The sequence below is a fragment of the Baudoinia panamericana genome, assembly GCF_000338955.1.
Source record: "Baudoinia panamericana UAMH 10762 unplaced genomic scaffold BAUCOscaffold_4, whole genome shotgun sequence".
Classification (NCBI taxonomy): domain Eukaryota; kingdom Fungi; phylum Ascomycota; class Dothideomycetes; order Mycosphaerellales; family Teratosphaeriaceae; genus Baudoinia; species Baudoinia panamericana.
This window is the reverse complement of record NW_006911260.1, coordinates 678,009-703,099: the sequence shown is the minus strand read 5'-3', so window position 1 is coordinate 703,099 and position 25,091 is coordinate 678,009. Positions and strand designations below refer to the sequence as shown.

At 54.5% G+C, this 25,091-nt stretch overlaps 12 protein-coding genes across 12 annotated transcripts; 6 read left to right on the top strand and 6 right to left on the bottom strand.

The window, feature by feature from the left end:
• Positions 1 to 121: 121 nt before the first annotated feature.
• Positions 122 to 1,523, top strand: BAUCODRAFT_412282 (uncharacterized protein). The gene is made up of 2 exons (XM_007676691.1): positions 122 to 776; positions 838 to 1,523. The coding sequence occupies exons 1-2, from the start codon at positions 257 to 259 to the stop codon at positions 1,419 to 1,421; spliced, it is 1,104 nt and encodes a 367-aa protein (XP_007674881.1). The 5' UTR covers positions 122 to 256; the 3' UTR covers positions 1,422 to 1,523.
• A 989-nt stretch (positions 1,524 to 2,512) lies between these two features.
• BAUCODRAFT_412362 (uncharacterized protein) lies at positions 2,513 to 4,271 on the top strand. Its single transcript, XM_007676690.1, has one exon. The coding sequence runs from the start codon at positions 2,735 to 2,737 to the stop codon at positions 4,160 to 4,162; it is 1,428 nt and encodes a 475-aa protein (XP_007674880.1). The 5' UTR covers positions 2,513 to 2,734; the 3' UTR covers positions 4,163 to 4,271.
• Positions 4,272 to 4,595, top strand: BAUCODRAFT_412266 (uncharacterized protein). Its single transcript, XM_007676689.1, has one exon. The coding sequence runs from the start codon at positions 4,381 to 4,383 to the stop codon at positions 4,567 to 4,569; it is 189 nt and encodes a 62-aa protein (XP_007674879.1). The 5' UTR covers positions 4,272 to 4,380; the 3' UTR covers positions 4,570 to 4,595.
• A 1,090-nt stretch (positions 4,596 to 5,685) lies between these two features.
• On the bottom strand, positions 5,686 to 6,680 carry BAUCODRAFT_66647 (uncharacterized protein; the record flags this gene model as incomplete). The annotated part of the gene is made up of 3 exons (XM_007676422.1): positions 5,686 to 5,802; positions 5,855 to 5,997; positions 6,050 to 6,680. The coding sequence occupies 3 exons, from the start codon at positions 6,678 to 6,680 to the stop codon at positions 5,686 to 5,688; spliced, it is 891 nt and encodes a 296-aa protein (XP_007674612.1).
• Positions 6,681 to 7,368: 688 nt separating this feature from the next.
• Positions 7,369 to 9,974, top strand: BAUCODRAFT_32069 (uncharacterized protein). Its single transcript, XM_007676206.1, has 5 exons — positions 7,369 to 8,115; positions 8,192 to 8,238; positions 8,294 to 8,810; positions 8,864 to 9,454; positions 9,506 to 9,974. The coding sequence occupies exons 1-5, from the start codon at positions 7,792 to 7,794 to the stop codon at positions 9,695 to 9,697; spliced, it is 1,671 nt and encodes a 556-aa protein (XP_007674396.1). The 5' UTR covers positions 7,369 to 7,791; the 3' UTR covers positions 9,698 to 9,974.
• BAUCODRAFT_42909 (uncharacterized protein) lies at positions 9,896 to 11,674 on the bottom strand (the record flags this gene model as incomplete). The annotated part of the gene is made up of 3 exons (XM_007676341.1): positions 9,896 to 10,135; positions 10,189 to 10,284; positions 10,334 to 11,674. Coding segments are annotated over 3 exons (1,677 nt in total), but the record flags the coding sequence as incomplete, so codon positions are not given.
• A 901-nt stretch (positions 11,675 to 12,575) lies between these two features.
• BAUCODRAFT_67300 (uncharacterized protein) lies at positions 12,576 to 15,245 on the bottom strand (the record flags this gene model as incomplete). The annotated part of the gene is made up of 4 exons (XM_007676473.1): positions 12,576 to 12,729; positions 12,781 to 14,446; positions 14,513 to 14,944; positions 15,068 to 15,245. The coding sequence occupies 4 exons, from the start codon at positions 15,243 to 15,245 to the stop codon at positions 12,576 to 12,578; spliced, it is 2,430 nt and encodes an 809-aa protein (XP_007674663.1).
• Positions 15,246 to 15,968: 723 nt separating this feature from the next.
• On the bottom strand, positions 15,969 to 16,317 carry BAUCODRAFT_412032 (uncharacterized protein). The gene has a single exon (XM_007676688.1). It carries the CDS (start codon positions 16,159 to 16,161, stop codon positions 15,985 to 15,987), a length of 177 nt encoding a protein of 58 aa, XP_007674878.1. The 5' UTR covers positions 16,162 to 16,317; the 3' UTR covers positions 15,969 to 15,984.
• Positions 16,318 to 17,041: 724 nt separating this feature from the next.
• BAUCODRAFT_32066 (uncharacterized protein) lies at positions 17,042 to 17,521 on the top strand. Its single transcript, XM_007676205.1, has one exon. It carries the CDS (start codon positions 17,050 to 17,052, stop codon positions 17,317 to 17,319), a length of 270 nt encoding a protein of 89 aa, XP_007674395.1. The 5' UTR covers positions 17,042 to 17,049; the 3' UTR covers positions 17,320 to 17,521.
• A 597-nt stretch (positions 17,522 to 18,118) lies between these two features.
• On the top strand, positions 18,119 to 21,695 carry BAUCODRAFT_66762 (uncharacterized protein; the record flags this gene model as incomplete). Its single annotated transcript, XM_007676432.1, has 3 exons — positions 18,119 to 18,751; positions 18,815 to 21,609; positions 21,668 to 21,695. The coding sequence occupies 3 exons, from the start codon at positions 18,119 to 18,121 to the stop codon at positions 21,693 to 21,695; spliced, it is 3,456 nt and encodes a 1,151-aa protein (XP_007674622.1).
• Positions 21,696 to 22,143: 448 nt separating this feature from the next.
• On the bottom strand, positions 22,144 to 23,476 carry BAUCODRAFT_412048 (uncharacterized protein). The gene is made up of 5 exons (XM_007676687.1): positions 23,157 to 23,476; positions 23,008 to 23,104; positions 22,793 to 22,951; positions 22,578 to 22,729; positions 22,144 to 22,528 (listed from the first exon to the last, which is right to left on the bottom strand). Exons 1-5 carry the CDS (start codon positions 23,289 to 23,291, stop codon positions 22,244 to 22,246), a joined length of 828 nt encoding a protein of 275 aa, XP_007674877.1. The 5' UTR covers positions 23,292 to 23,476; the 3' UTR covers positions 22,144 to 22,243.
• On the bottom strand, positions 23,477 to 25,082 carry BAUCODRAFT_412047 (uncharacterized protein). The gene is made up of 3 exons (XM_007676686.1): positions 24,749 to 25,082; positions 24,435 to 24,696; positions 23,477 to 24,368 (listed from the first exon to the last, which is right to left on the bottom strand). The coding sequence occupies exons 1-3, from the start codon at positions 24,801 to 24,803 to the stop codon at positions 23,663 to 23,665; spliced, it is 1,023 nt and encodes a 340-aa protein (XP_007674876.1). The 5' UTR covers positions 24,804 to 25,082; the 3' UTR covers positions 23,477 to 23,662.
• Between the last annotated feature and the right edge of the window lie 9 nt (positions 25,083 to 25,091).

Here is a 25,091-nt window from a genome sequence, read left to right as displayed (position 1 = left end):
CGAGACAAATATTGTCATAATCCAGAGATCCATTGACAAGCCCGTGTTTTTTTCGGACCGTTAGACAAAGACCGAGACAGTTATCGATTTATGATCAATATTTAGGCGCGCTTCGAAAACTCCAGCTGTTCACTTCAGTGGCGGCTGACAAAACAGCATCGCTACACATCAGGGTCCAAGCTGTCATAAACATTGTGAATCCGATCGATATACAGTTGCTCTCTCACAATCATATCACTAACGACACGAAGCAACCATGGCACCTTTACGACACATTCTAACCGCTTCTCTGGCCGTCTTCGGCGCCTCAGCATCCGCCGTCCTGGACCTGATCCCATCCAACTTCGACGATGTAGTCCTCAAGTCCGGAAAGCCCGCACTCGTCGAGTTCTTCGCACCATGGTGCGGTCACTGCAAGAACCTCGCACCCGTGTACGAAGAGCTTGCCACCAACTTCGAGTTCGCCAAGGACAAGGTCACCATCGCCAAGGTCGACGCCGATGCTGAGAAGGAATTGGGCCGACGGTTCGGCGTCCAGGGTTTCCCTACGTTGAAGTGGTTCGATGGCAAGAGCGACACACCTGTGGATTACAGCAGTGGACGAGATATCGACAGCCTGACCAAGTTCGTCCTTGACAAGACTGGCATCAAGCCGAAGGCGGTGAAGAAGGATGCCGTACAGAGCCCGGTTGAGATGCTGAACGACAAGACGTTCACGGAGAAGATTGGCGGGGACAAGGATGCTTTGGTTGCATTCACTGCACCATGGTGTGGACGTACGTCCCGCGAAACAGTTGTCAAACGGCTAGAGTGACAAGCTAACTGACCGCTGCACAGACTGCAAAACTCTAGCGCCGACGTGGGAGAAGCTTGCCTCGGACTTCGCCGCCGAGACTGGCGTTCTGATTGCCAAAGTCGACTGTGAGGCAGAGAATGCCAAGGCTACTGCTCAGGAAGCGGGCATCAAGTCTTACCCTACCATCAAGTACTACCCGAAGGGCAGCAAGGAGGCCATCTCGTACGAAGGCGGCCGCTCCGAGGGCGCTCTTGTCACGTTTATGAACGAGAAAGCTGGTACCCACCGCACCATTGGCGGCGGCCTCGACGCGCTGGCCGGCACAGTCCCCAGCCTCAATGATCTGGTCAAGACGCTCAAGAGCGGCGGCGATGCTGCCTACAAGGAGTTCGAGAAGGCTGCCGCGGCGGTGCAAGGTAAGTACGGGGAGTACTACTCTAAGGTGGCGAAGAAGATGGCGGACAACCAAGGCTACGCTGAGAAGGAGTGGACGAGACTGCAGGGACTGCTGCAGAAGGGCGGCTTGGCGCCAGAGAAGATGGACGACCTTACGAGCAGGAGCAATATCCTGAGCATTTTCCGGGGTGGTGACGATATTGAGGACGAGCCGAAGGAGGAGCTCTAAACGGGATGGCCATACTATACTTGATGTATTTCCCTTGCGACGGCCGCTGGGAAGGCTTCTGCAGTGGGTATGTGTTGACTTTTCCCAAGGTCATGGGCGTTGCGTGTATAATAAAATGCAGATAGGTGTTTGTACGGCGTCGTGTAGAAGCTTCGTTTTGCATTAGATGCTTAGGGATAGTCCATAGCTTAACACCACGTGCGCATGCGAATCATGTTACGCATCATAAGGAGCTCTTATCTCTGGCCACTCTGCACATTTACCCCGTCACCACTTCACAGCCATAACACGCAATTGCAGCGGAGCCGCCCGGCCTGTGCCGCACACGACACGACATCCCACGCCTGCAGCGAGGCTTGCGGGGTTGATGCACGCATCTCAACGTGTCTTCCCAGACACTCGGGACACATCTTGCGGCGGCGGATCCGAAGCCCGGCAACGATGGGAAAACAGCCCGTTCATTCAGATATCAACGGCATGTTGGTCCGGTGTTGTCGCAGCTGGGTAGCATTCAACTGCTCGTAGTTTTTCCATCTGAGGGTGAGGCGTAACAGATGATGAGGATGTCGGACAGACCAACTTGGCCGAGAAGCCCACCAATCCTTGCGTTGCGGACAAGATCGACTCAGGGATGGGGGGGCGCCTCCCGTCCACCACGCTATCTCGTAAAGGGCAGGTTGTATCTTAGCGTGAGCTCCACCATGATTCAATCACGACTGCGATCTCGATATAGCAGCCGCGGAGAAGACACGACGAATGTTTACGTTACATGTCAGTGGGAGACGTGTGCCACCGCGCGAAGAGCGCAACACGCCGGGCGAAGTTGGGCAGTAGGTTATGGCAAAAGGAGTGCTCACGCGATCACATGAACGTGCCAGAATCCCTTATCAGCACGTTCGGCCACTGCATCCTGTGGGGGGATGCATACGGCGTACCCTTTACGCCCGGCGTACGGTCATCCTTTCCGGGCTGTTACTGCTCACCACATCCTCTTCCTCCCTTCTATATTCTTGTCACGTTCATTTCCTAGAGAACCTCCCTCTGTGTTGTCCTTCCTCACATTTCCTCGAACTAATGATTAGCCCTGCTCGGCTCTTACGACATAGAAACACGGCCCGCTGCTAGATTGCATAACTACAAGATTGGCCCCCGGAACGTCACAACCAAGCCTCTTCAGGTACAGCGGAAGGGCAACAGCGGCGAAGCGGAAGAGCCTTTGCGCTCTTCAGCGCTGGTCGCGTGTGGAGCTCACGAGACCGCGCTTTGACTAAGGGACCGCTTTTCCCTACCGCTAGCGCTGGAGCCTCGCAAAGATGATGGTGCCGAGGGCGTACAGCTATTCATCGTCGCCGCCGCAGGCACTGCACATGAGCGAGAAGATTAGCGGGAGGAAGGGTTCAAGGAAGCATGCAGCGCACATCGAGAGGAGGCCTGCGACGAGGCCAGAACCGTCCGCGCGAACAGTAACGGAGCCGGTGAAGCCTGCTTCGAAACCCATGGCCGTGCCAAAGCCGGAGCGCAGCTATTCAGGCACTGCTCAGAGCGTACCGACGAGGACTCGCAAGGCTGTGAGACGCTTGCCCGCAACACACATTGCGAACGCGCTCCCACCTGCCGTGGCCGCACTCTTGGCCGTAACGGAGATTCCACCACCCAAGCCGCACCAGCTCCGGCGCAAATCACGCGACCAACGGCGAGTGTCCATAGATGAGCTTGTGAGCTCATGGAAGAGTGATGATACTTTGCGCGCCAGTTACAGCAGCAGTTCAGCTCTCAGCGTACTACTCGAGGATGCGAACCGCGATGTGGAACCATGCTCAGCATCTCATGATAGCCAAGGCGAAATGATGTTTCTGCATGCTCGCTCAGCCTCGAGTGATAGCGTACCTTCTCTGGATGCCGATGACAGGTCGGTGCTCTCTATGGGCAGCCCTTCCACGCCTGGGTCTTTGCGAAGCCGAAAGTCCAATAGCAATCTAAAGCGTGACCGGGCTCGGTCAGTGGCGCTCGTGGTGGAAGATACGACCTTGGACCATCCGCTCGTGCCTCCGCAGCCCATTGATAGCGACGACGACATCATCCTTATCACACCCAGCAGTAGACCGAAAGCGACAAGACCGAAAGCGACCTTTACCTCCAACCTCACCACCTCCCTACGTGCACTAAAGAACGCCACGATTGGTTCGATCACATCCTTCAGCATCAGCACAAGCATCTCACCAGCGCAGAGACCGTCGGCTCAGCGCTTCACCGACGACGTACTATGGGCGCATCCCTTCCTCTTCCCACAACTTAGCTCAGAGATCCGGCCGACAGTAGAAGGCACGCCTACGGAGGCACAACGACGCTATCTCAACCCTCTGCCGCTCAGCTTCGAGGAGCAAGAGGCACCGTTCCAGCAGGCCTTGCATGCTCCTTACCTGGCTGAGCGCATTGACGATGCACCTACCATTCCCATGCAGACTTATACTCGCGCGAGACGGAGAGCAAGCGAGAAGCGCAGCAGCAGTCCCGACCCGAGCACGGAAGCCGGTAGAGCCCTTCTGGCGCTGGCGGGGGTTCGTCAGCGCGAGCCGCGAGAGAATAGTGACTTTCTGCGAGTGGTGGTGTTGGAGATGAATATGCGGAGAGAAGGCAAGCTGGATTCTGGAAAGGCACGCATATGGTTGCCGCCGAGGCAGGTCACTGGTGTTCTGTCCGAGTCTCCGCTACGCTGCGTCGGCTTGAGCGCGTATGACTGAAGGCATTACACTCGAAGGCTTTTGTACCTTAGCACTTAATGCACAACCAGGTGGCATGCCAGCTTCCCGGCCGGACCATCGTTGCTACGGCGTCTTACACTACCCTTGACACATGGGTTGATTCCACTTATCCCAATCCTTGGGCGCAACAAGCCCCTTTTGCGCTTCAAGGTATCACCTCTCGGTCTTATGGACTCTTGGATTGGTAGCCCACAAAGATGCGGTGTCGTACGCGTTCTACAAGTAGCTGCTCCGGACCGATTCCGCGTGTGTTGGCGTATGACTCTGGGACGACCACGCCTGTAGCGACTCTTGCAAAGCGAATACTAACGTGGACGGCAAGTGATGGACTTCTCCGAGCATGTATCGTTCTCGGATTGACCACACAGAAGCTCCACATCGTTTAGAAGCAGCTTACATACTGTAGCTTTTTCGGCCCTAAAAGCCACAGGCGTCCAATCAACCACATACATCACCATCCTGAATGACTTTACTCACGACTTCGGCCCCTTTGGCCCCTGTCAATCGCTGTGCTTCGACCTCCGACGATGCTTCGCTCACCCTATCGACTCGCCGAATCGTAGTATATTCTCTTGTCTCCTGACATTCTCTTCCCACAAATCGCTCGGTGTGGTTTTCCTGCACATCCTCATCCCACGCTTGAAGACAATCATACATTTGGAGAGCATCCCTTTCCCTTTGGCATTCTCGTTCTTCCCACCATTACCATGTCGCCGCCGCTACCTCCTTTGTCGTCCTTATGGCCGAAGTCGCCGTATACACCGTGGCCGGCTTCGCAGGCCCCGGAGACGCCAGCTTCCATGCGTTAGGATATCCCTCTACGGACTTTTGGTCGACCATATAGGGACACTTGACTGAGTTAGCCGACGTCTCCATCTAGATCTTCGTGTACTTCTTCGTCTCCACCGGACTTGTGGTCACTATCACGACCATCCTCGCGGCGTTTGAGTAAGCGTCAGTAACACGGTGGTACACATTAGCCGGTCTGGCCACAACGAACGTTATCGGACGTTCGCTGTCTGCCTCGTGATACACCGTGGCTACCCCTTGAGGAGGCAAGACGAGACATAGGTACGCGGTGTGCGGGCACACGTTGAAACAAGCGCTGTTGAACTCACGATCGTAATGCAAGCTTCACGCGGTACGCCAGCTCCGCATGAACCCTTCCGACCATTGTCCTTGCTTTTTTTGTCGTGATCTTGCTGAACAGTGTTCACTTCCCCAAGGGCGTCAGTTCGCTCAGGCTCGTACCTATGCGGCCTAGGTCACGTCACGAGCCAGAGGGCCAGGGTCATCCTCGTGATGATGACACTGGCTGAGCGCGGTGAGAAGGTCACCTGAAGGAGGCCGAACAAGTCAGACCATCGAACTAAGGGTACCCCATACGCTCAGTGCTGGGTTCATTTAGGCCCCACGCATGCTTGCCGCCATCATGCACCTACGCATCGATGGGTAACAGGGTTAGCTAAGTCTTGGCCGATCAGGGCGGGACTGCACTTCGTTTAACTTACAGTCGCTCGTCTCATGTCTCGAACATGCTTCCCTTCGAAGCTGCCTCCGGTAGCACGATGCATCACACAAGTGTTGTCCCACAAGATCAAGTCCGAATCCTCGGTCCACTACGGTAGGTCAGTCATCCGAGTAACTCCTTCGGCCAACCTAGTGGCTCACATCAATAGCAACCGTATATTTTGGATTGCAAGCGTGCTTATAGAGCTTGTCCAGCAATACCTTCGAGTACTCTGGCGGCACGTTCTCGATGTGATGGACATGCGAAGCTATGTAGAGGTTCATTCTGCCGCTTGGCTCATGTCCTGTCAATCGTCAACAAAGCAGGTTGGCGTCAGCCTAAATCAGCACACTCACGCTGTACAAGCCGATGTCTCGACATGAAGTGGTCTTCAGGGTTCACTCCAGGTAGGGACTCGGGAGCTGCGAGCTTCCGCGAGTGATACAGCGAATGGCAGGCCACGTAGTCCTCTTCCAACAGCTCATTTCTAAGCTCATCTGGCAGTTCGTCAAAGGCGGTGCGAGTATCTGCATACTCGGTGGCGCCTCCGGTCCCTTGCGGCGGCAATTGGTGTGCCCGCAACAGACTGTAACCACCACGCCGAGGGTTGAACGAGGAGTCCACGTGGAAGAGCGAGTTACCTTTGTTCATTGCTGCACGGTGACTGTCAAGGGGCGCTACCGAACCGTCCTCAAGAAGGTTGCTCACGTCGAAGAGCTCTACGAATGGCAGCCGGTGCTTCTTGCCATGCTTGGTGTATGGGGACACGTCGTCCAGGTCACCAAACTTCGAAGCGAAAGCGACATGGCTGGCATCATCAAGTCCCGTGGCAGGAAATCGGATCACGCCGTATTTTGCGATAGCCTCTTGGATCCGGCTGAACACATGAGGCGCAACGTCGTTCGTGAAGTCTACGCCGTGGACTTCGGCGGCGAATGTAGGGTGGAGCTCCTTGATGAACAGGCTGGATTCTTCTCTGTGCGGCATGGTGTTGAGCGTGCAGACGAAAGTAAGAAGTGAAGAATGATATGGAAGACCTTGTGAAGTAAAGTTGCTCCTCTTATCGCTAGATCCTTTGCCGAGGGCCGCTCAGCTACAGTTCATGCAGTACGCAGCACCACTGAGGAAGCGTCATGGACGAAGAGCTGCAGGTTAATTCACGACGCCGTCTAGAGGACACAACGTCTCCGACGACCGTTTTCCTCGATGTACATTGACTGTTGTAAGAGATAATACCCTTTCCGGCAAATGGGACGACCAGGCAGAGTTGTGAAGATACTTTGGGTCGAACGGTTGGTAGCAACCACGCCGATCTTAACCCCGCGGTAGCTGTCAGACCTGAGACATTTGCTGTATAGTCGTTGACGGCTTCAACTCGTCTGCGAAAACCGTGAACAGCGGCGATGTCAGATTCACTGACCGTCGCCAAGCAGAGTAGTACTCCCACGCAAGCTTTCGGGGAGCAAAGGAGCATTTCATTCGTTCAGCACTGCCGCTTTGGTGCTAGCATCGGACGTAGGTAACCGCTCCATGCATGGTAGCGTGCATGGGCTCATGAGAGTCAAAGGCTGTCGCAGCGGGGCGCTGATGGACTCACGCTGTTGGCTGGCCTGTGAGCGCGGACCCACGCTGCACTCTGATGAGACTTCGCATCCATCCTCGTCGCCGCTCCATCTGACGCGCTAGGTGGTCCTCTTATCAAATGATCTTTCTGCAAGAAGCTTTTCTCTCCTCGATGCTCCCTCTGGGCAAGCTGTCTCTGCTGTGATCATCCGGCATTCGTTTCTATCTACTGTAGCGAACAGTTTGTAGCTATCTCTTTGCTAGCACTCCCGACAGATCGAGTCAAGCTTGTAATCAATTATTACAGATCACCGCCGTGCTTTTCGACGTCTCGTTGCAATCGTGAGCAACCCATTGCGCCAAAGCACCGGCTCGAAAGACCGCGACACCCAGAGCGCCTCGCCCACCACTGCCGCATGACAACGCCCTAGCGATCAAACTTATCTGGACACAAAGTGACACCTGAGGAACCCGTACGCCCATTGCGCTTGTGTAGAAGCAGAGTTCCCATTGCGACGCATCTCCCAAAGCAACCATGGCCGATCAGCTTGCACCCACGGAGCTGAGACAGCGCAAGAACAGTGTTGGCGCTGTGGAGCTGCAAGGCCCTGGCGGCGTTGTCAAGACAGTTCAACTGGATGAGCTCAGTGAGGCGGATCGTGCCCTTGCAGCAGAGTTCGGATACAAGCCTGTCTTCAAGCGAGAGTTTGGTTATCTGTCAACCTTCTCCTTCGCCGTGAGCATAAGCGGACTGTTCTCGACCGTTGCCACAACGTTCTCATACCCGCTATACGCCGGTGGAAGTGCATCCGCAGTATGGTGTTGGCTAATCTCCGGAGCTGGTTGTATGTGTATTGCGGTGAGTGTGTCCAGCGAAGACTTTGACCGCTAAATGCGTGACTTGCGCAGGAAACGAAACTGACATCTCGTGCTAGTGCTCGGTTTCTGAACTTGTGTCAGCGTATCCGACCTGTGGAGGATTGTGAGCATGCCACAATCGATGAAGGGAGACCACAACGCTTACTACTTTGGTATAGGTACTACACGATCTCGCGCACTGCGCCCAAGGCGTGGGTGCCCTCTCTCAGCTGGGTCACAGGCTGGCTCAACCTGCTCGGTCAAGTCGCCGGTATCGCTTCATCCGAATGGGGTGCAGCTTCACTTCTGCTTGCCGCTGTCTCGATGGGCACTGACTTCACATTTGCACCAACCGTCGGGCAGACTGTGGGCGTGATGGCCGCTCTCACCGTCCTCACAGGTCTCGTCAACTCCCTCTCGACGTATTGGATGGAGAAGATGACCAAGACTTATGTCATTTTCCACATTCTGGTGCTTGTGACATGCAGCATCTCGCTGCTAGCACTCTCACACCGCGCCGGGACAAATCACACAGCCAAGTTCGTCTTCACAAATGTGGACAACACCTCCGGCTGGGAACCCACTGGCTGGTCCTTCTTGTTTGGCTTCTTGAGTGTGTCTTGGACTATGACCGACTACGATGCCACTGCACACATTACTGAAGAGATTCAGAATCCGGAAATCAAGGCGCCATGGGTTGGTAACAGAATCCGACTAGCGTGCAATGCGTTACTAACATGTCTCGGCAGGCAATCTCAATGGCTATGCTTTTCACCTACCTAGCTGGCTGGCTTTTCAACATAGTTCTCTGTTTCACCATGGGCAATACAGCCGACATCCTCAGTTCGCCCATTGAGCAGCCAGTGGCGCAAATCTTCTATGATGTGCTTGGCAAGCGCGGTGGTATCGTCTTCACCGTGTGCGCCTTCATCATTATCAAGTTCGTCTGCTTCACCGCCATGCAGGCATTGGCTCGTACCGTTTTCGCCTTCTCCCGCGATCGCTTGGTGCCATTCTCACGTATCTGGACGAAGATTCTGCCATTGACCGGCACGCCTATCCTCGCCGTTTGGATCTCTGTCTTCTGGTGCATCGCAATCAATCTCATCGGTCTTGGCTCATACACTGCTATCGCTGGAGTATTCAACGTCTGCGCCATTGCACTGGATTGGAGCTACTGCATACCAATCGTGTGCAAGTTGGTCTTTGGTCGCTTCACTCCTGGACCATGGCACATGGGCAGACTGAGCTATATTGTCAACATCTGGGCATGTGTATGGACGCTCTTTGTGTCCATCATCTTCATCATGCCCACTGCACTCCCAGTCACTGCCGAAAACGTGAGTCCTCGTCTTGCTTGGCCGTTTGCATCCGCACTAACCTTCTGGCAGATGAATTATGCTATTGTTTACCTTGGTGGCATCCTCTTCTTCTCGATGCTGTGGTGGTACATCAGTGGCCGGCGGTACTATACTGGTCCCCTCATCGAGGCGGACATCCAAGAGGAGCACCTGCATGCTGAACGGAGCAGTGATGAAGACATCAATCAGAAGACTGAGAAGTACGGTAATATGATCTCCTAAATGTTGGAGGTCGGCGTGGTTGAATGCTCGGTCAGAAATGTAGGAGAGCTCATCGAAAGCGTTTCCGTCTGCAGCAACTGGTTAAACGATGCCATAATGTGCTTCAGCATTATTGATTGCCGTTCTTTCAAGAAATGGTACAGTGCAAGTCTGTCAGGCTGATTAGACATACTCTCAAGCTCGCGCAGCAGTGTGTACGGCCATCCAGCCCTCGACATGCTTCAGTAGATCCAGCTTTTGTATCTTGCCACTCGCATTGAGTGGGAAACCTGTCAGACCCAGCTGTTCAAGTGATGCAGCATCACGGAGGGCATAGTCCTTGTTAAACAATTCGAGCACATGGTGCTTGATCTCGTCCGCTGTCCAGCCGCCCGTCTTCTCGAGGACAGCAAAGGGTTCGGCGCCCAATGTCGGAGATGGCACAGCGACGACTGCTGTCTATTCCTCCGGTCAGCAATTTCCCTCTCTTGCAAGCTGAGTGTGTCAGTTACCTGAGAACCGGAAAAGCTAGAGATTGCACTTTCAAGCGCGGCAGGGGTAATGGAGACACCTGCCCGCTTGATGACATCCTTGATGCGGCCCAGGATCTTGACATGCCATTAGTCGTGCGTCAACAATGACAAGTCTGCGACTCACGTAGAACAGGCCATCCTTTGTCATGGTTGCTAGGTCACCACTTCGCAGCCACCTCCCCTCAGCGTCCTCATAGAAGCTGTCCTCGTTTACGCCTTCAAGATATCGCTCGATTGCATCTCGCGCCAAAATGTGCAGTTCACCCAGCTCACCTCGTCGAGCCACTTTGTTGTGCTCAGTATCCCATATCCGCAAAGAAGCTTGCGGAGTGGCAAGACCAAGGGGCGATATTTCGCCGTAGTATGGTATATCCGCAAGCGGCGTCTCGAAGAAGGGCCATTCAAAGAAGCCTCCGCCCTCTGTCATCCCATGAGCCGTCGACACCTGAGCCGCAGGAAACACTGAAGCTGCTTTCTGCAGCAGATCTCGCGTGATCATATCTCCACCAAGCCGGACGCCTGTCACGCTTGCAACTTTCTGAGGACTATGGTTGGGGTGGGTGCCAATGGCGTGAACCATGGCGGGTACCAGGCCGGTAGTAGATATCTTGAAGCGGTCAATTGCGTCTAGGACAACGCTGGTGTCATACGCAGGGCTGGCTATGACCACTGCACCGCCATCTCGCCATGCAGTAATGGTGAAAGCAGGGAAGACTGCCCGAAAGTTGGACGTCACCTGCAGATAGCGAACGATCGGGTATTCTTTCGTGCTCATCGCAGCGTTGTTGATGTTACTCATGCTTCGAACGCTTCTCGGACAGCCTTTCGGTTTCCCAGAGGAAGTCCCAGAGGTGAACAGAATCAAATGCGTCCGGTCCAGGTCAACATCCCGCAGCGCCTCCGTCACAGCCGTCTCCTCAACGGGCGTGTTTTTGGCCTCTGCGAGTAAAGTGGTCATGTCTGTCCAAGCATCAGCTTGAGCAACCTGGCCGTCGAGCTGCAATCCCACACTCGGTGAGCGGACGCCAAAGGCGGACCTGACCGCTTCCATGCCCTGAGCATCGGCAACGACCACAAGGTCTGGCTTCAGTACGCGCAAAGAGTTCTCTAGCTCGGCCTTGCGCGGCTGTCCCAAAGCACCGGGGTCTAGCGGCACGAACGTCAACCGCATGACAATAGCCATGTAGTAAAGGACGATAAACTCTGCTCGATTGACAACAAGCGTCATGAGAGTCGCGCCTGGACGTATTCCTTCCCCTGAGAGCCCCGCCCATAGTCGAAATGCGAGTTCGTGGACCTGGGCAAAGGTCCAGGCGAGGCAAGGCAGGTCACTATTTGGAGGGCTTCCGCTAGTATTGTACGCTGTGGAGAAGACGTGGCTGAGATGATCGGCAGGCTGGTAGGCAACAATCAATGCAAGCTGATCTTGTTGCTGCCTGAAAGCATGCTCGATATGGTGGTAGAGTGGTTTCGTGTCATCTCGGCGTCCGTGGACTTCGGCGGCTGCTGTTGACTGCTCTCCCATCTTCGGACTCTGCTGGTACGTTAAGTCGAGGGCGGTAGCAGAGGCTCCAGATGCTCTGGGAGGACGTCCGTGTTCTTATGCAGCCTTGTTAGCGCGACTAGCGGATAGTGGATTACAGTGTCCGCCAGACAGAGCACCTGCGGTACACAGGGTGGACGCCAAAAAGTGGATTGCTCCTACAGGGGGATCAGAATCCATCTAGCCCGATTCCCTCCACCATCAGCTAAACATCGTGATTCATCCTACCCAGTAAGCCCTATGGTTTAATTGAAGTTTAGATCCTGAAGCACATGTAGCTAGGCAGAAGATGGCGATGTTTGACTTACAGCACAGCTCTAGATCTCCCGCATCCGACCCACCCGCGAATAGCTTGCCGTTTCTGCTTTAGGGTATGTTGGAGCATCCGTTGTCAGAGTATAGAAGCCGCTCAAGCATTCAGAGTCGACGTTTCGTCTTTACCAATACTGTACAGAACTGTCCTGCCCAGAAGCACTACCCACGCTATGCATTAAGATTCACACCATGAGCTCGCCGCCGTCCCCTTCCCAGAACAGTCTTAGTACATGGTATCAAAGTCGAAACAGGCACAAGCACAGACGCAGTGTGTATCGCAGGCGGACCAGCCAAGCCCATTAGACCGTCACCCTTGAACCGTGGTCGACAATAGAGTCTGCGGACTATCGCAGAATACGTCCATAAGTTCGCACAAGGAAATGAGAAGAAATGCCAGAAACTCGCGCTGTTGCAGTGATTTGCGAGTAACAATAGTGGCCGTCTCGGCTCTGCTGAGGAGAGATGAGACTCTTACAGCATGCTCGATTATGGTGATCAAGTCCGCAGCTTAGAAGGCAGTCACCTCCTGCGCATGCGGTTGTGCGTGTGGAGTAGTTCGGTTGTTCGCTGCTTCGGGTGCAGCTCCAGCTAGCACGGCGTCTTCGTAACCGTTCAGCGCCTGAGCGTGCAGCTTGAAAGACTCGCCCATGAGCTTTGTTATACTGCGACACGTCAGCAAGCTACAGGTCAACAATTAGGAGGGCTTAACTCACCCCCAAACAACAACTTCGTCAATCATGCTACCCCACAGCCTTGCCACGGTGGCGCTTAGCTTCTGGTTGTAGCCATCGACCGAGTCATCATCGAATAGACCACGGATTTTCTGATACATATTGCTTTCTTCAGTGCTCGCTGGCTCTTCGTCATGCTCGACGCGCCAGAGCCACAGGCTCAGAATCACAATCAAATCCAAGCCGCAGAGCGGATGCTCGATGCTCCAGTTCGTGGCGCTTGTCCTGGCTACCCATCTGATGCCTTGCAGGGCGGCGACTTCGATGCAGTCGAAGCAGGCTTGGATGACGTTCAGCATCTCCTGGCTGCGCTTGACTTTGTCCCGGGCGTGAGTCATGGCTGCAGCCACCTCGTACGAGTCGTGGTATCGCAGCGCTTCCTGGACCGTCTTAAGGTCGACCAGCAGCCGTGCTCGCGTGTTCCTGTAGATCGCCATGGCATTAAATATGAGTGGATGGCCCTTGTGGGGCGCGCTAAGCTTCACAACCACCGTCTCTGGCTCACACAGCTCAAGCGACTTCTCCCAAGTGTCGAGCGCGAGCCGAAGCTTGTACTCTGTCACAACGTCCTGCAGCGCCTCTGAGCTGCGCTTGTGATACCACACCTCGAGAAATAGCGCATTGATCATCACGCGTGTGGCGAACGCACTGTAACGCGCCGTGTCGCCTAAGAACAAGGCATCGTGGGCTTCGCGGAATGTCATGATGGTTGATGCTGTCAAGCTTTCCGCCCAGCTCTCATTGTCTGTAGCCTCCAAACTCCAAAGCGTCTCTGAAGACGGTAGCTCCAGCGAGTCAAACTCGTCAAAGCTGATCGCAGGCGTGTGATTGTACGTCAGTGTCAGCAGACCAAAGAATATGTAGACGGCGTAGTACGTCCGCCTGCAGCCCTCGTCTTCAATCCACTCGTCATGTGTGGGTTGCCGACCCTCTCTAGCATCGCTGCGTAGTTTGAGCTCATACCGGTTGCCCGCCACCATGTTGGCGAGCAAGCTTTTAATCGAGCAAGCCCACTCCAGGCCTTTGGGGTCGCCACTCCAGCTCGCGAAGCTCATGTTTAGCAGCGAGCTTTGCATCATCCATAGTGGACATTTGCGCGAGCTGAAGTTGTCTTTCTTCTGCAAGAACTGCGTGACAAGTACCTTGGATCCAATATGGAGCATGTAGGCTTGGTCTTGCTCGAAGGTGTACAAAGCACCAATGGACAGCACGGACAGCAATAACGGCGCCGACACTGTTGCGGGATTGAAAGATGCCGGGTGCAGGAACGGTAGGTGGTGGTGGAAGCAGTTGAAGTAGGTTGAGAGGTAGTGGTTCAGCACAGACAACTGCGGAAGACGGAAAGTCTCAATGAGTGCGCCTTCGCTGTCACAGTATCGTATGTTGTCCATAATGCTTGTGATCTGATCCTCTGAATGCAGCTGAGGCGCCTTAGTCATGGTGCACTGCTGTGCTGGGCCCGGCGACCTGCGGTAATCAACAGGCGATACTGGGCCGAGCATGGAAGGGAACGGGGACAGTGCGCCAGGGGTCGAAAGACCGTTGTTCATAGACGACAGACTGAAAGAGGGGAGGCCATCCGTCTGACTCTGCTGGCGCTCCATGAGGGGTGGCAGCGTGTTAGGTACGTTGGTCATGACACTCGTGGCTGGGTAGGGTAGCAGGTCGTGTTGCGCATCGAGGCTTGACGTGATCGATGGCGCCTTTGCCTGACTGACGCTTTGCGGCACCATCTGATCCCAACCATTCATTTGCGGCAGGGTCATCGAACCGGGATATGGCATGGTAGGCTCCAGCATTTGGGGACCGTGCGGCGATATGAGCGGCTCGGGCTGGATAGTGTTCATATCCTGACCCGACATGGCAGCGCGTTGCTGGAAGTTGGTCATCAACATGGCCGCCTGCTCCACGCTGAACGGGTCGTTGCTGTCGCCATATTGCTCCAGCGCTGCTTCATCGAGCTCTGGTACCTTGGACGACGCGCCGTTCGGTGACGACTTGGTGCCGGTGTTCCGTCTCTTCGCATCGCTCTGAAGCGGCACGCCACCGTCCTTCGCGTGGACGGTACGGTCATGTCGGAGAAGCAGATCCCGTCGGACGAAGGTGCTCCTACACTTTGTACACTTGAAAGGTCGCTCTTTGGTGTCTGTGAAGGTATGTCAGCCTTGATACTGTTTCGATGTTTCGACCACCCCGCCACGACCCCTCCATGCGACCGTGGCAGCTCCCCACTACGCACTCGCAGACTACATATGAATCCATCACTTACGACTTCTCTCGTGCCTCGATCGATGCTCCGATCGACTGAACGCTCGACTGCAGTACTGGCACTTGTACTTCTTCGGCTTCTCGCCGTTTGCCTCCGTAGCGCCTGAAGCCTTCCGCGACGTGCTGGGAGACACCGGGTTGCTCGCGGACCCGTCTGCGCCGGCCACCGCCGCCGACATGATGACACTAACTGAAGTTGCACCTGGGCCAGACGCGTCCGGGGCGGGCAGTCAGCGGCGCCGGTTCGTCAATGTATGGTGGCGTTGGGCGCAAGAAGATGGTGCTGCGCTTGGGAACGCATAGAGGGCTTTGTCGGCAAAAGCGCGGAACTCCGACCGCTTAAGGTGAAGGCGAGGCAGCACAACCTAATGACAGGTAAACACGGCGACAGTGATGGCGGCCAGGAAAACCACAATGTCGACAACGGACGATGGAGGGGCACAGGAGGCTGACAAGATGACTTCTAGAAAGGAGGCGACGCAGGCAAGTGCGGGCTGCATCACGACTCGTTAGAAAAGCACTGGCCACTTGCCGCTGTTGTTAGACCGGCGTGCGTCGTCGTGACTGGGAAAGCTCTTATTCTTAGCACAACCACTTGCGCTCTGCTTTACCCTGCTGCATGCGGCGCCGACACTACGTTGCTTGGCCAGCCTGTCTGCCTCAAACTGTCAACCTGTAGTGTCTCGACGTGATTCTACGATGCGTTACTCGTCGCAAACAGCGGCCATCACATGTGACGAACATGGTGGGGAACAGATGAGCGGTCCGTGGCGATGAAGGCGCGCTTCCGTGATCTGTCTCAGAACGGCCCGACAGACACATCTATTCTCATCTGGCTATTGCTGCCAGCGCGGATTGATCGCCGAGAACGGCTGGAGTCAATGTAAACATACGAGGCTTGTCAGGCGCGTCGGCTCATCATACTGTAGAGCGCTGGACGCGATTGTCTTGTAAAGCGTCTGTACTGCCACGCGCGCAAGCCTCACCTCTCTCACCCCTCATAAGGCTATCGCATTCTTTCTGCAGCCAGCCCCTCGCTTGTCGTTGCCGCAGCCCACACGGCATCACGCATGACGAAACGCCGTGTTCCTGCATCGCGCATCTCGCATGTATCTTCCCGCGCGCGATGTGTCATTCGATCGCTTTTGCCGTGATCACTTCCCCTTGCTCTCCCCGTTCGATGCTGGCGTTTGTCACTTTGACCGATGTGGCTGTCGGCTGTTTCACTAGAGCCGGGGATCGTCGTTCCGCGACCTTGTTCCTGGTTCCCAAGCGTTTACACTACGGGCGGGGAACAGCTGCCAGGCTTTCACGACCCACTTCGTCCGCGATGCACAGAAGGTTCGCAGAACTTTTCGAACAAGCCCGACTTTTCACTCGAGCGGTGCCATCGCGAATGAAGCATCATTAGTCGGGGCCAGCGAGCCAGCGAGCCAACCTGCAATCGCTTGTCATGACAAGTAGGTTAATATTGGCATGCGTAGAACACTCCTCACCGTTGTAGACGATAGCTACCGTAAGGCTACGCCGTGCATGCTGTCGAACATACCGTCGGCAATACGGACTGTGTCCGCAAGGCTGTAGCCCTGGTTTACCTGTCAGAGGTTTCCACCCTCGCTATATGGCACGTGGAGATGCTCACTCTGCCTGCGACCTGTCATCTTCCATGGCGGTGCCAACGTCACAATGCTACGTGCTCGAAGTCTCATCTGCTCGCCATTTTCGACCTCACCGTCATCGCATAAGATCTTAATCTGGTGGACCTATCCCATGAGCCTGTCGTATGGTTTCCGGCAAGCTTTTCCGTAAGCCTTAGTGTGTTTGCGATGTGGGACAGCTGGCTTAGCTGCTCTAGCACAGCCTTCCATATTCCACGCGAGCACGAGAGGCTTCGGCTCCTGGGATAGCGTGCACGCCTAGTCAAGCACGTATGTAGCAGTTGTGCCGCTATCATGACTGGAAGGGTTCATGTTCGTCTTCATCATGGGTGCTCCGGAGCGTAAGGACAATTCGAATCTGAGGAGTCTGCCAATGACATGCGCTGGAACCAGCTGGCTGGAGACTGCCTCGTACGAATCCCATGGTTTGGGAAATCGACTTCAGCCCACAATTTTTCACGCGGCTGACAAGCGAAGACGTCCGAGGTACCGAGCGCTCGCGAAGAGGAATGCAGAAGATCTCAGAATCACTGAGACCATAAAGTTCTTCTCATGTGGTAGAAACACTAAGACGACAGGAGTAATGTCCCCGTGATGCCGAACGCACGATCACCGAGGTTTCAGGTTATACTGCACCTTCGGTTGCCTTGTGTGGTTTATTCGACGGAAGCAAAATGCATCGCACATCATACTTCACCTCATATACATGGAATGCACGTTACGGAGGCTTCTGAATAATGTCTGGAGGGGTCCTAGATCGCGCAGCTTCTGTTATGTCCAGCCTTGAGAAGGCGGGTTGTTTGTTGTGCCACCTCAGGAAACCCTTGCTACTCATCACTGAATCAGTTCAATTGCCATCTCACGTAACATGACGCTGCCACCATGCGCACTCCTTGCGACTATGTCCCGTTAGAGATGGAAACCTGCCACCTGTACCTGTACGGTTTGAGCGTAGGGGAGTAGGCGATAACAGCCGATGCGATATGGCCTGGGGCTAGCTCCAATCCGGCACGTAGGCTTGGCACGCATGTCCCTCACCCAATGGCGCTTCAAGTCGGCCAGTCAGATGGCAGAAGTGCCGTAAAGCCTCTATACCGGCAAACTGGCGCTCTCCCCTTCGCACACCTCCATGTGCGTGTTCGACTGCCTCTCACTCCTCGCTCGCATGGTCTGCGAAGGGGCGCAAGGCTGCTGGAGTGTGGAGTAAGGGTTCAACAGCCAAGTTTACTGCATTCCACCATCTCGCGGCCCGGGCACCGCGAGGGAGCGGCGACTGTTCCTGTCGATGAGACTGTACCTCCCTCATTCCATCCTGCACTGTCCTACTGCGGGCCTAAGGCGAGACGGCTTGCTGTACGACCATTTCTGTGCTTCGGATTGGCCGATACATCATCATGAATGGGATAGCTGGTAGCACTTCGCCGCGAGAACCTCTCTTCGTACGCGCCCTTTACTCTTATGATGCCGACGACCGGACGAGCCTTAGCTTCCAGCAAGGTGAGATCATCCAGGTGATCACACAGCTTGAGAGTGGATGGTGGGATGGCGTGTTGGATGGCGTACGTGGCTGGTTTCCTAGCAACTACTGCGCAGTGGTGAACGCGCCCTACGATGATGGCAGTGGAGGGCATGGAATCGCGGGAGATTCGGAAACGGAGGAGTCGGAGGATGAGTATGGCGAGCATGACCTAGACCATACCGCAAATGGCATCCCGGCGCGACAAAGCGGCTTGGTCACGAATAGTCAAGAGGAGGCAGCTTTCTGGATACCGCAAGCTACACCGGACGGGAGACTGTTCTACTTCAACACTCTCACGGGTGAAAGCACCATGGAGCTCCCGCTTGAGGCGCCGACATCTGCGAACGAGACAGGACCGCGAGATCGAACCCATGTGTATATTCCGGACCAGACCAGGCCGCCTGCCGAGCTAATGGTGGCTGGCTACGAGCGGGATGATGATACGGACTATGCGTCCGCCTCTGAGGCTGAAGATGCGTCAATGATGCGAGATTCAAAAAGCTCAGGCGTGAGTGCACCTTTTCAGCATTTCCACCAGTTTAGATGTAACTCCACTAACGCTTATCTGCAGCCACGGCGACGCCGCTCGTTACTTTCAGAGGGCGTGTCGCCCGCAACATCAATGGATTCTCTGCATTATGCATCATTGTTGACGCGGTCCCAGACCAATTTGACAGAGACGAGTGCTTCAATGTCCTTTTCCGCCATGCAGCAGGGTATACCGCCTATTGGTACAACTATGAGCTCTTTTGCAAACGCTCCTGCTGGACTCTCCGCGACTTCGCTACTGTCAAGACGATTCTTTGACGACGCCCAAGCAGTGCCTCTGACGTGGAATACTATAGTCGAGGACATGCGACGTGCGGTGCAGAGGTATCGCGAAGTGATCACTAATGGCGAGCGGTCAGAGTTTGTTCGTAGAGCCGAAGACATCTCCGATCATCTTCGCCTGCTTCTTGCTGCAGGCTCCGGTACGACAGACAACCACTCTGGCAATCCTTCCATCATCTCGACTAACAAAGCACTCTATCCACATTTCAGAGAGATGATGTCTCGCTTCTCAAAGTTGGTGCTTTCATCCCACATCGCCGCGGCGGACTGGCCGGCACCGGATTCATACCAAAAGTGTTTGCAGGAAGCCGAAGGTCTAATTCACGGTGTCTACGGCTTTGTCGAAGTGGCACGACAGCAGCGTGGCGAAGAGATTTCGCGGCTCACGCCAGGATTCATTGGTGGAAGTCGGTCAGCGGGCAACTGGCAGACGAACGGGCTGACACCCCGAGACCCTTTGAGTTCGATGTCATTTATGGACGACGAAACGGACGCGTTGAATGAACCAACTGCTCAGCTGGATCAAGCACTTCTGGAGCGCATGGAAGACCTCAAGCGACTGATAGTATCGAGCATACGGCGCTTAGATGAGCATCTTGTTCTGCGTGAGAAGCTCATCACGCCCACACGACACCGCCGAATCGGAGATGCGATCTGCAAATGCGGAAGCCAGGTGGTAGAAGTCTGCCGGCCTTACTTCTCCGCCGTCGAGTCAGTGGACCTGGCACCGGTTGGATCAAGCTTGAACAGTCCGCAATTGAACGACTTCGCCGACCACAAGCAGAAGCTCTACGATACGACTGCGGATCTAGTCATAGCCTGCCAAGCAGTGAGTAGTCCATTGGCGGATGAATGGGCTGAAGTTCGTGGTCCTTCGCTAGAAGAGCGGCTGAGCCGCGTGCGGACTGCTGGACGTGATCTCGACACGGCTGCTAATCAGGTATGGTTCTCGCTACAACTGCTCTGTGGCCTCCTTCCGCAAGATGATGCACCGAGCAAGGTTTCGCATCGCTTGACAGACGGTGGCGCGTCATATGAGCAACATGTGCGCCAGAATTCGCGGAATTTGCGTCCTAATGCACTAGGAGATATTGGCCAATCTAAATCGTATGCGGAAGGGCTACCGATCGAGCATTCTGCCGATATTAAGCGGAACGGAGACAACTCGAAGGTTAAGCGCTTCTTCGGCGAGGTTCCGGCGCCGATATCGACGGGCAGAGATTCTGAGGAGACACCCGAATTCTTGAAGCTTGACCATGAAGGGGAAATTCAGTACGACCTGAAGGCCAACCCTCCACAGCTGCGCGGTGGTACTCTGACCGGCTTGGTCGAGCAGCTTACGCGGCACGATCGTCTAGAGTCGCAGTTCAACAACACCTTCTTGCTAACGTATCGGTCTTTCACCAGTGCTCCAGAGTTATTCGAGATGCTAGTCAAGCGATGGAGCATACAGCCACCTGGTGGCTTGAGCGACCAGGAATTTCAGACCTGGGTGGACAAGAAGCAGAAGCCTATACGATTCCGAGTGGTCAACATCCTCAAGTCCTGGTTCGATATCTATTGGATGGAAGGCAACGACGAAGACAGCCAGCAGCTCATGCAGAGAGTTTACGACTTCGCGAAAAGCGCCGTGCAGTTAACAGCAACGCCAGGAGCTGGCCCGTTGATAACTGCCATCGAGCAGAGAATGCGCGGACAGGATGCTTCGAGCAAGCGACTGGTGCTCACAATGAGCTCACAAGCACCCCCGCCTATCGTTCCAAAGAACATGAAGAAGTTGAAGTTTCTCGATATTGACGCTCTCGAATTTGCACGACAATTAACGATCATTGAGTCAAAGCTGTACGGTAAAATCAAACCTACCGAGTGCTTAAACAAGACATGGCAGAAGAAGCTTGCAGAGGGCGAGCAGGATCCGGCGGAGAATGTCAAGGCACTGATCCTACATTCGAACCAGCTCACCAATTGGGTGGCTCAGATGATACTAACGCAGGCAGATGTAAAGCGCAGAGTGGTGGTTATCAAGCACTTCGTCACCATCGCGGATAAGTGCAGAACTCTCAACAACTTCTCGTGCTTAACATCTATCATCTCTGCACTCGGATCGGCGCCTATCCATCGCCTTAGCCGCACATGGGGCCATGTCAATGCTCGAACCACTCAAAGCCTCGAGTCTATGCGGAAGCTCATGGGCAGCACGAAGAACTTCCTCGAGTACCGAGAAGCCTTGCACAAAGCCGATCCGCCTTGCATTCCTTTCCTGGGCACCTACCTCACGGATCTCACGTTCATCGAAGACGGCATCCCGTCGGTCATCAAGAAGACGCAGCTTATCAACTTCGCGAAGAGAGCGAAGACGGCCGAGGTGATCCGCGACATTCAGCAGTACCAGAACGTGCCATACGGTCTACAGGCGGTTGCGGAGCTCCAAGAATACATTCTGAGAAACATGCAAAGTGCGGGAGATGTGCATGAGATGTATGAGCGCAGCTTGCAGGTCGAGCCGAGGGAGAGGGAGGATGAGAAGATTGCGAGGTAAGGACACGACCGTGTTTCTGACGAATATAACTCATGTACTGACCTCTGATGGTAGGTTGTTGTCGGAATCTGGTTTCCTATAGCATAGGGCGCAGATTGCCGGGCTGCTGACGCTTCGACACGACGAGCTCAGGTGGATGCGCTCGCGCTCACCGAGCTTGTGATACTCGTCGTCTTAGCAGCCATGTCGGATCTGGTGTGCGCGGTGTTTGTCTGACGGACAAGCGCGTTCAGAGCTTCGCTACTTCCTAGAGTCGATCTACGTCACGAACTGAAGAAACGAATGTAACGAGTGCATGTGGGTGTAGCGATGGCGCAGCGAGCTGGTATATACTGCCGCTAAGTGACGTACGTGGACTTTCTGTACCATTGAGAGGCGACTGAGCGATGTTTATGGCTTTGCTGCTATCTGTCTTGGACGTTGCTAGCATGCGCTCTTTAAGATGTCAGAGTCTGCACGTAGCTACCGATTCCGTCCTGGGACAATACAATAGTTCCAAGCGATCGAGCACAAACTCCGCTGGCTCATCGCATTTCGCAGATAGTTTTTGCACGTTTGTAATGGTCTGTTGCTTCGGATGGGATATGAGGAACTTGGGCTTCATCTCTCCACCAGTCATTGACATGGCTGTTACAACTTCGCCTTCGCTTCCCAGTCAACCACAGTCTTCTCGGCCAATTGCCTCTCACGCTTGCGCCGCAGCTGCGTTGCGTACTCCCTCCCATCCTCTTCTCCGAAGCTGTCAAGGTACCCTACAGTTTCTCTCCACATCTCTGCCTTCAGCTCACCATACACCTGCTTACCGCTGACGCCCGTGTTAGCCTTCGCTACCAGCTTTAGCTCATCAATGTGGGTAAGTGCCTCGTCCAGGCCGCCCAACCAATCTACGATGCCCTCCTTCAGTGCCTCGAGCGCCTAACGATGCTTTAGCGTAAGTCTTCGAAATGAGAAGGAAACAAATTACCTTGAACCTGACAGCTTCCAGCACCAATCTTCTGTAAGTCTGTGGGCTGACCTTCTGCCGGAAAATGCTCGTCATTGGCGGTCTTAACGGTACGCCAAGTTCGACTTCGTTGAGGCACAGGTAGCCTTTATGTGCATTCATTGCGCGGTAGTCTGTGGTTCAACAATGCAGCTGTCAGCTTGTAGACGCGGCGGGCTCGAACCATCCACTCGTACCATGCATCATGGCCAACATCAGGGCGCCGGCGAAAGCATGGCCTGGGAGTAAAGCAATGGTCGGCATCGGATACGTGAGGATCCTTCTCCATAGAGCGTAGAGGTTGTCCGGGAAGAAGCCTGGCGTGAAGGAGGCGTGCTCAAGGTCAAGGCCATTACCTGACACCAACGTCAGTGATGTAATCGCGCGATTATGGGCTACGGCGTGTTTTTACTGTAAAACTTCTCGATTCCTGAAGTCGTGATGAGTACACCTGGTTCATGGCGGGTCTCGATAATATCCAGTGCCAGTAGGAGCGATTGACAGAATGGCTATGCGAACTGAGGTCAGACTCGAACCATTATGGATTAAAGGGCAGCGTACAGCAGTAAGGCGATTGTCCGGTGGACTGATGAAGGTGACGAGGTACACTCTTTCCTTCGGCTGCGTGCACACTAGATTACCGCTTTCACCAATGGGAAGCTCAAACAAAACAGGTCCTTTCTTAGCCGCTGCCATCTTCCGTCAATACAATCGGCGACAACGTGCTATTCAATCTCACGGGTGATGACTTGTAATGTTTGCTATGCAGTCATCCGATGATGCCCGTAAGATTGTTGATCTCCATGCCTCGGCATCTCGAGGTCGCAAAAGACCTAGGTTTGGACAGTGCTATGATTCAACACAGCAACAGGATGTACGCAAGGAAGGCTGTTACAAATGGTAGACGAGAAGCAATCGATTCGGTATATGTACATGCAGTCAGTAGGAAATGGCGTGGGAGCAGTCGCTGGTAACCATGTGTGGTGGCAACAGGAAAGCCTGAAGTTCCCAAGTCATCATTGTGTTATAATACCGAAAATTGACGCATGGCCAAATCAACCGCTGACCTAGAAGACCGCCAAAGCATTAGGCGGACTGCCTATGCTACCTGGGACGTTCAGCGGTGAGCTCGTCAACAAGAACGTATACCTCTTCAGCTTCGCACACATCTCGCTCAAAGCCTTCAAATCCCACAGCTCGCCGATGGGCATGCCGAACAGAGCCAAGAAGTACTGGTGCAAAACCAGCCCAGAGATATCTGTCTCCTTTCCGGTCTCGGGATCAATCGCAGGGATATGCTCGAACGCGATCATGTCACCCGCAACGGCAGCGAAATGCTTGTTCCAGAACCACTTGGCGGTCTCGGCGTTGCCTGTCACGCCACAGGTGCGGTGCGAGCCCATAAGCTCACCCTGCTTCTCAGCACTGATACCGGTCAGTCCTTCAGTGAAGCCCGAGCGGATGATGATCACATCGCCAGGCTTGAAGATGACGCCCTGGTGCTTAGCAACGGCCTCGATGTCATCGACAGTGATTCGGTCACTATCGAACGGGTTGAACTTGCGGCCTTGCTCGTCAGCCCATCTTTTGAAGTCGATGAAGACCCCTCGAGCGACCAGACCGCCGCGCTTGTGCCAGTGGTTTAGTGTGGGTAGCTTCTGATCGAGGTCTTCGTCACCATACTCCTGCTTGAGCTCGGCTATCTTCGTCTTAGTTCCATTATATCCGGACTGGCTGGGCTGATGATGGAAGTGGCACAGACTATCCCATTGGCTACATAGATCGATCCCTTAGCGATTCCCGGACCGCAGGCAAGCACCGTTTCTTTCATTCACGTACCTTGAACATTGCGTGTTGAACTCAAGCTCGTCATCGTATCCATGCAATGGCAGCGGCGTGTCCATGAAGTTGATAACATTGTGAACAAGGCCCTTGCGGCCGAAGCCAGGTGTCTTGATGGCGCCAATGGGCCAGTTCATTGAGACAGATACACCATCTTTGAGTTCGGAGTAGGCGGCCTTGACCACATCCGGAGTAAGGAGATTGAGAGTACCGTACACGTCTTTCTTCCCGTCCTTGTCGAAGACGCCCCAGGCGCAGCCTGTATTTCCTTAGCGGTTCCAAGTATCTCAGTGTCCTAAGGGGAGCCTTACCTGGCGGCATGCCCTCCACCTTCGGCAGGCTGTCGAAATCTGGGATACTCGCCATGTCTACGGGATTGAAGAGGGATATAGGGTTTACTGGGAGAACGAAAGTAACAAGTAATACTAGTGGAAGATATACCTATACTCCAAGAGTCGCCACGACACACGTCTCCTCGTGATCACTCTCCGTACCCTCCGCAGACGAGGAGAGCCATGTGACATGGGCGGGGTAGGACGGCAAAAACCTACACTGAGCAGGAAGCCTCGGGACGTTCGGTGCGGCAGAGTATCGACAAACAACAAGGAGTCGGAAGCCTCTCGCCTTTGACATGCATTGTCCGGACGTTTCCCC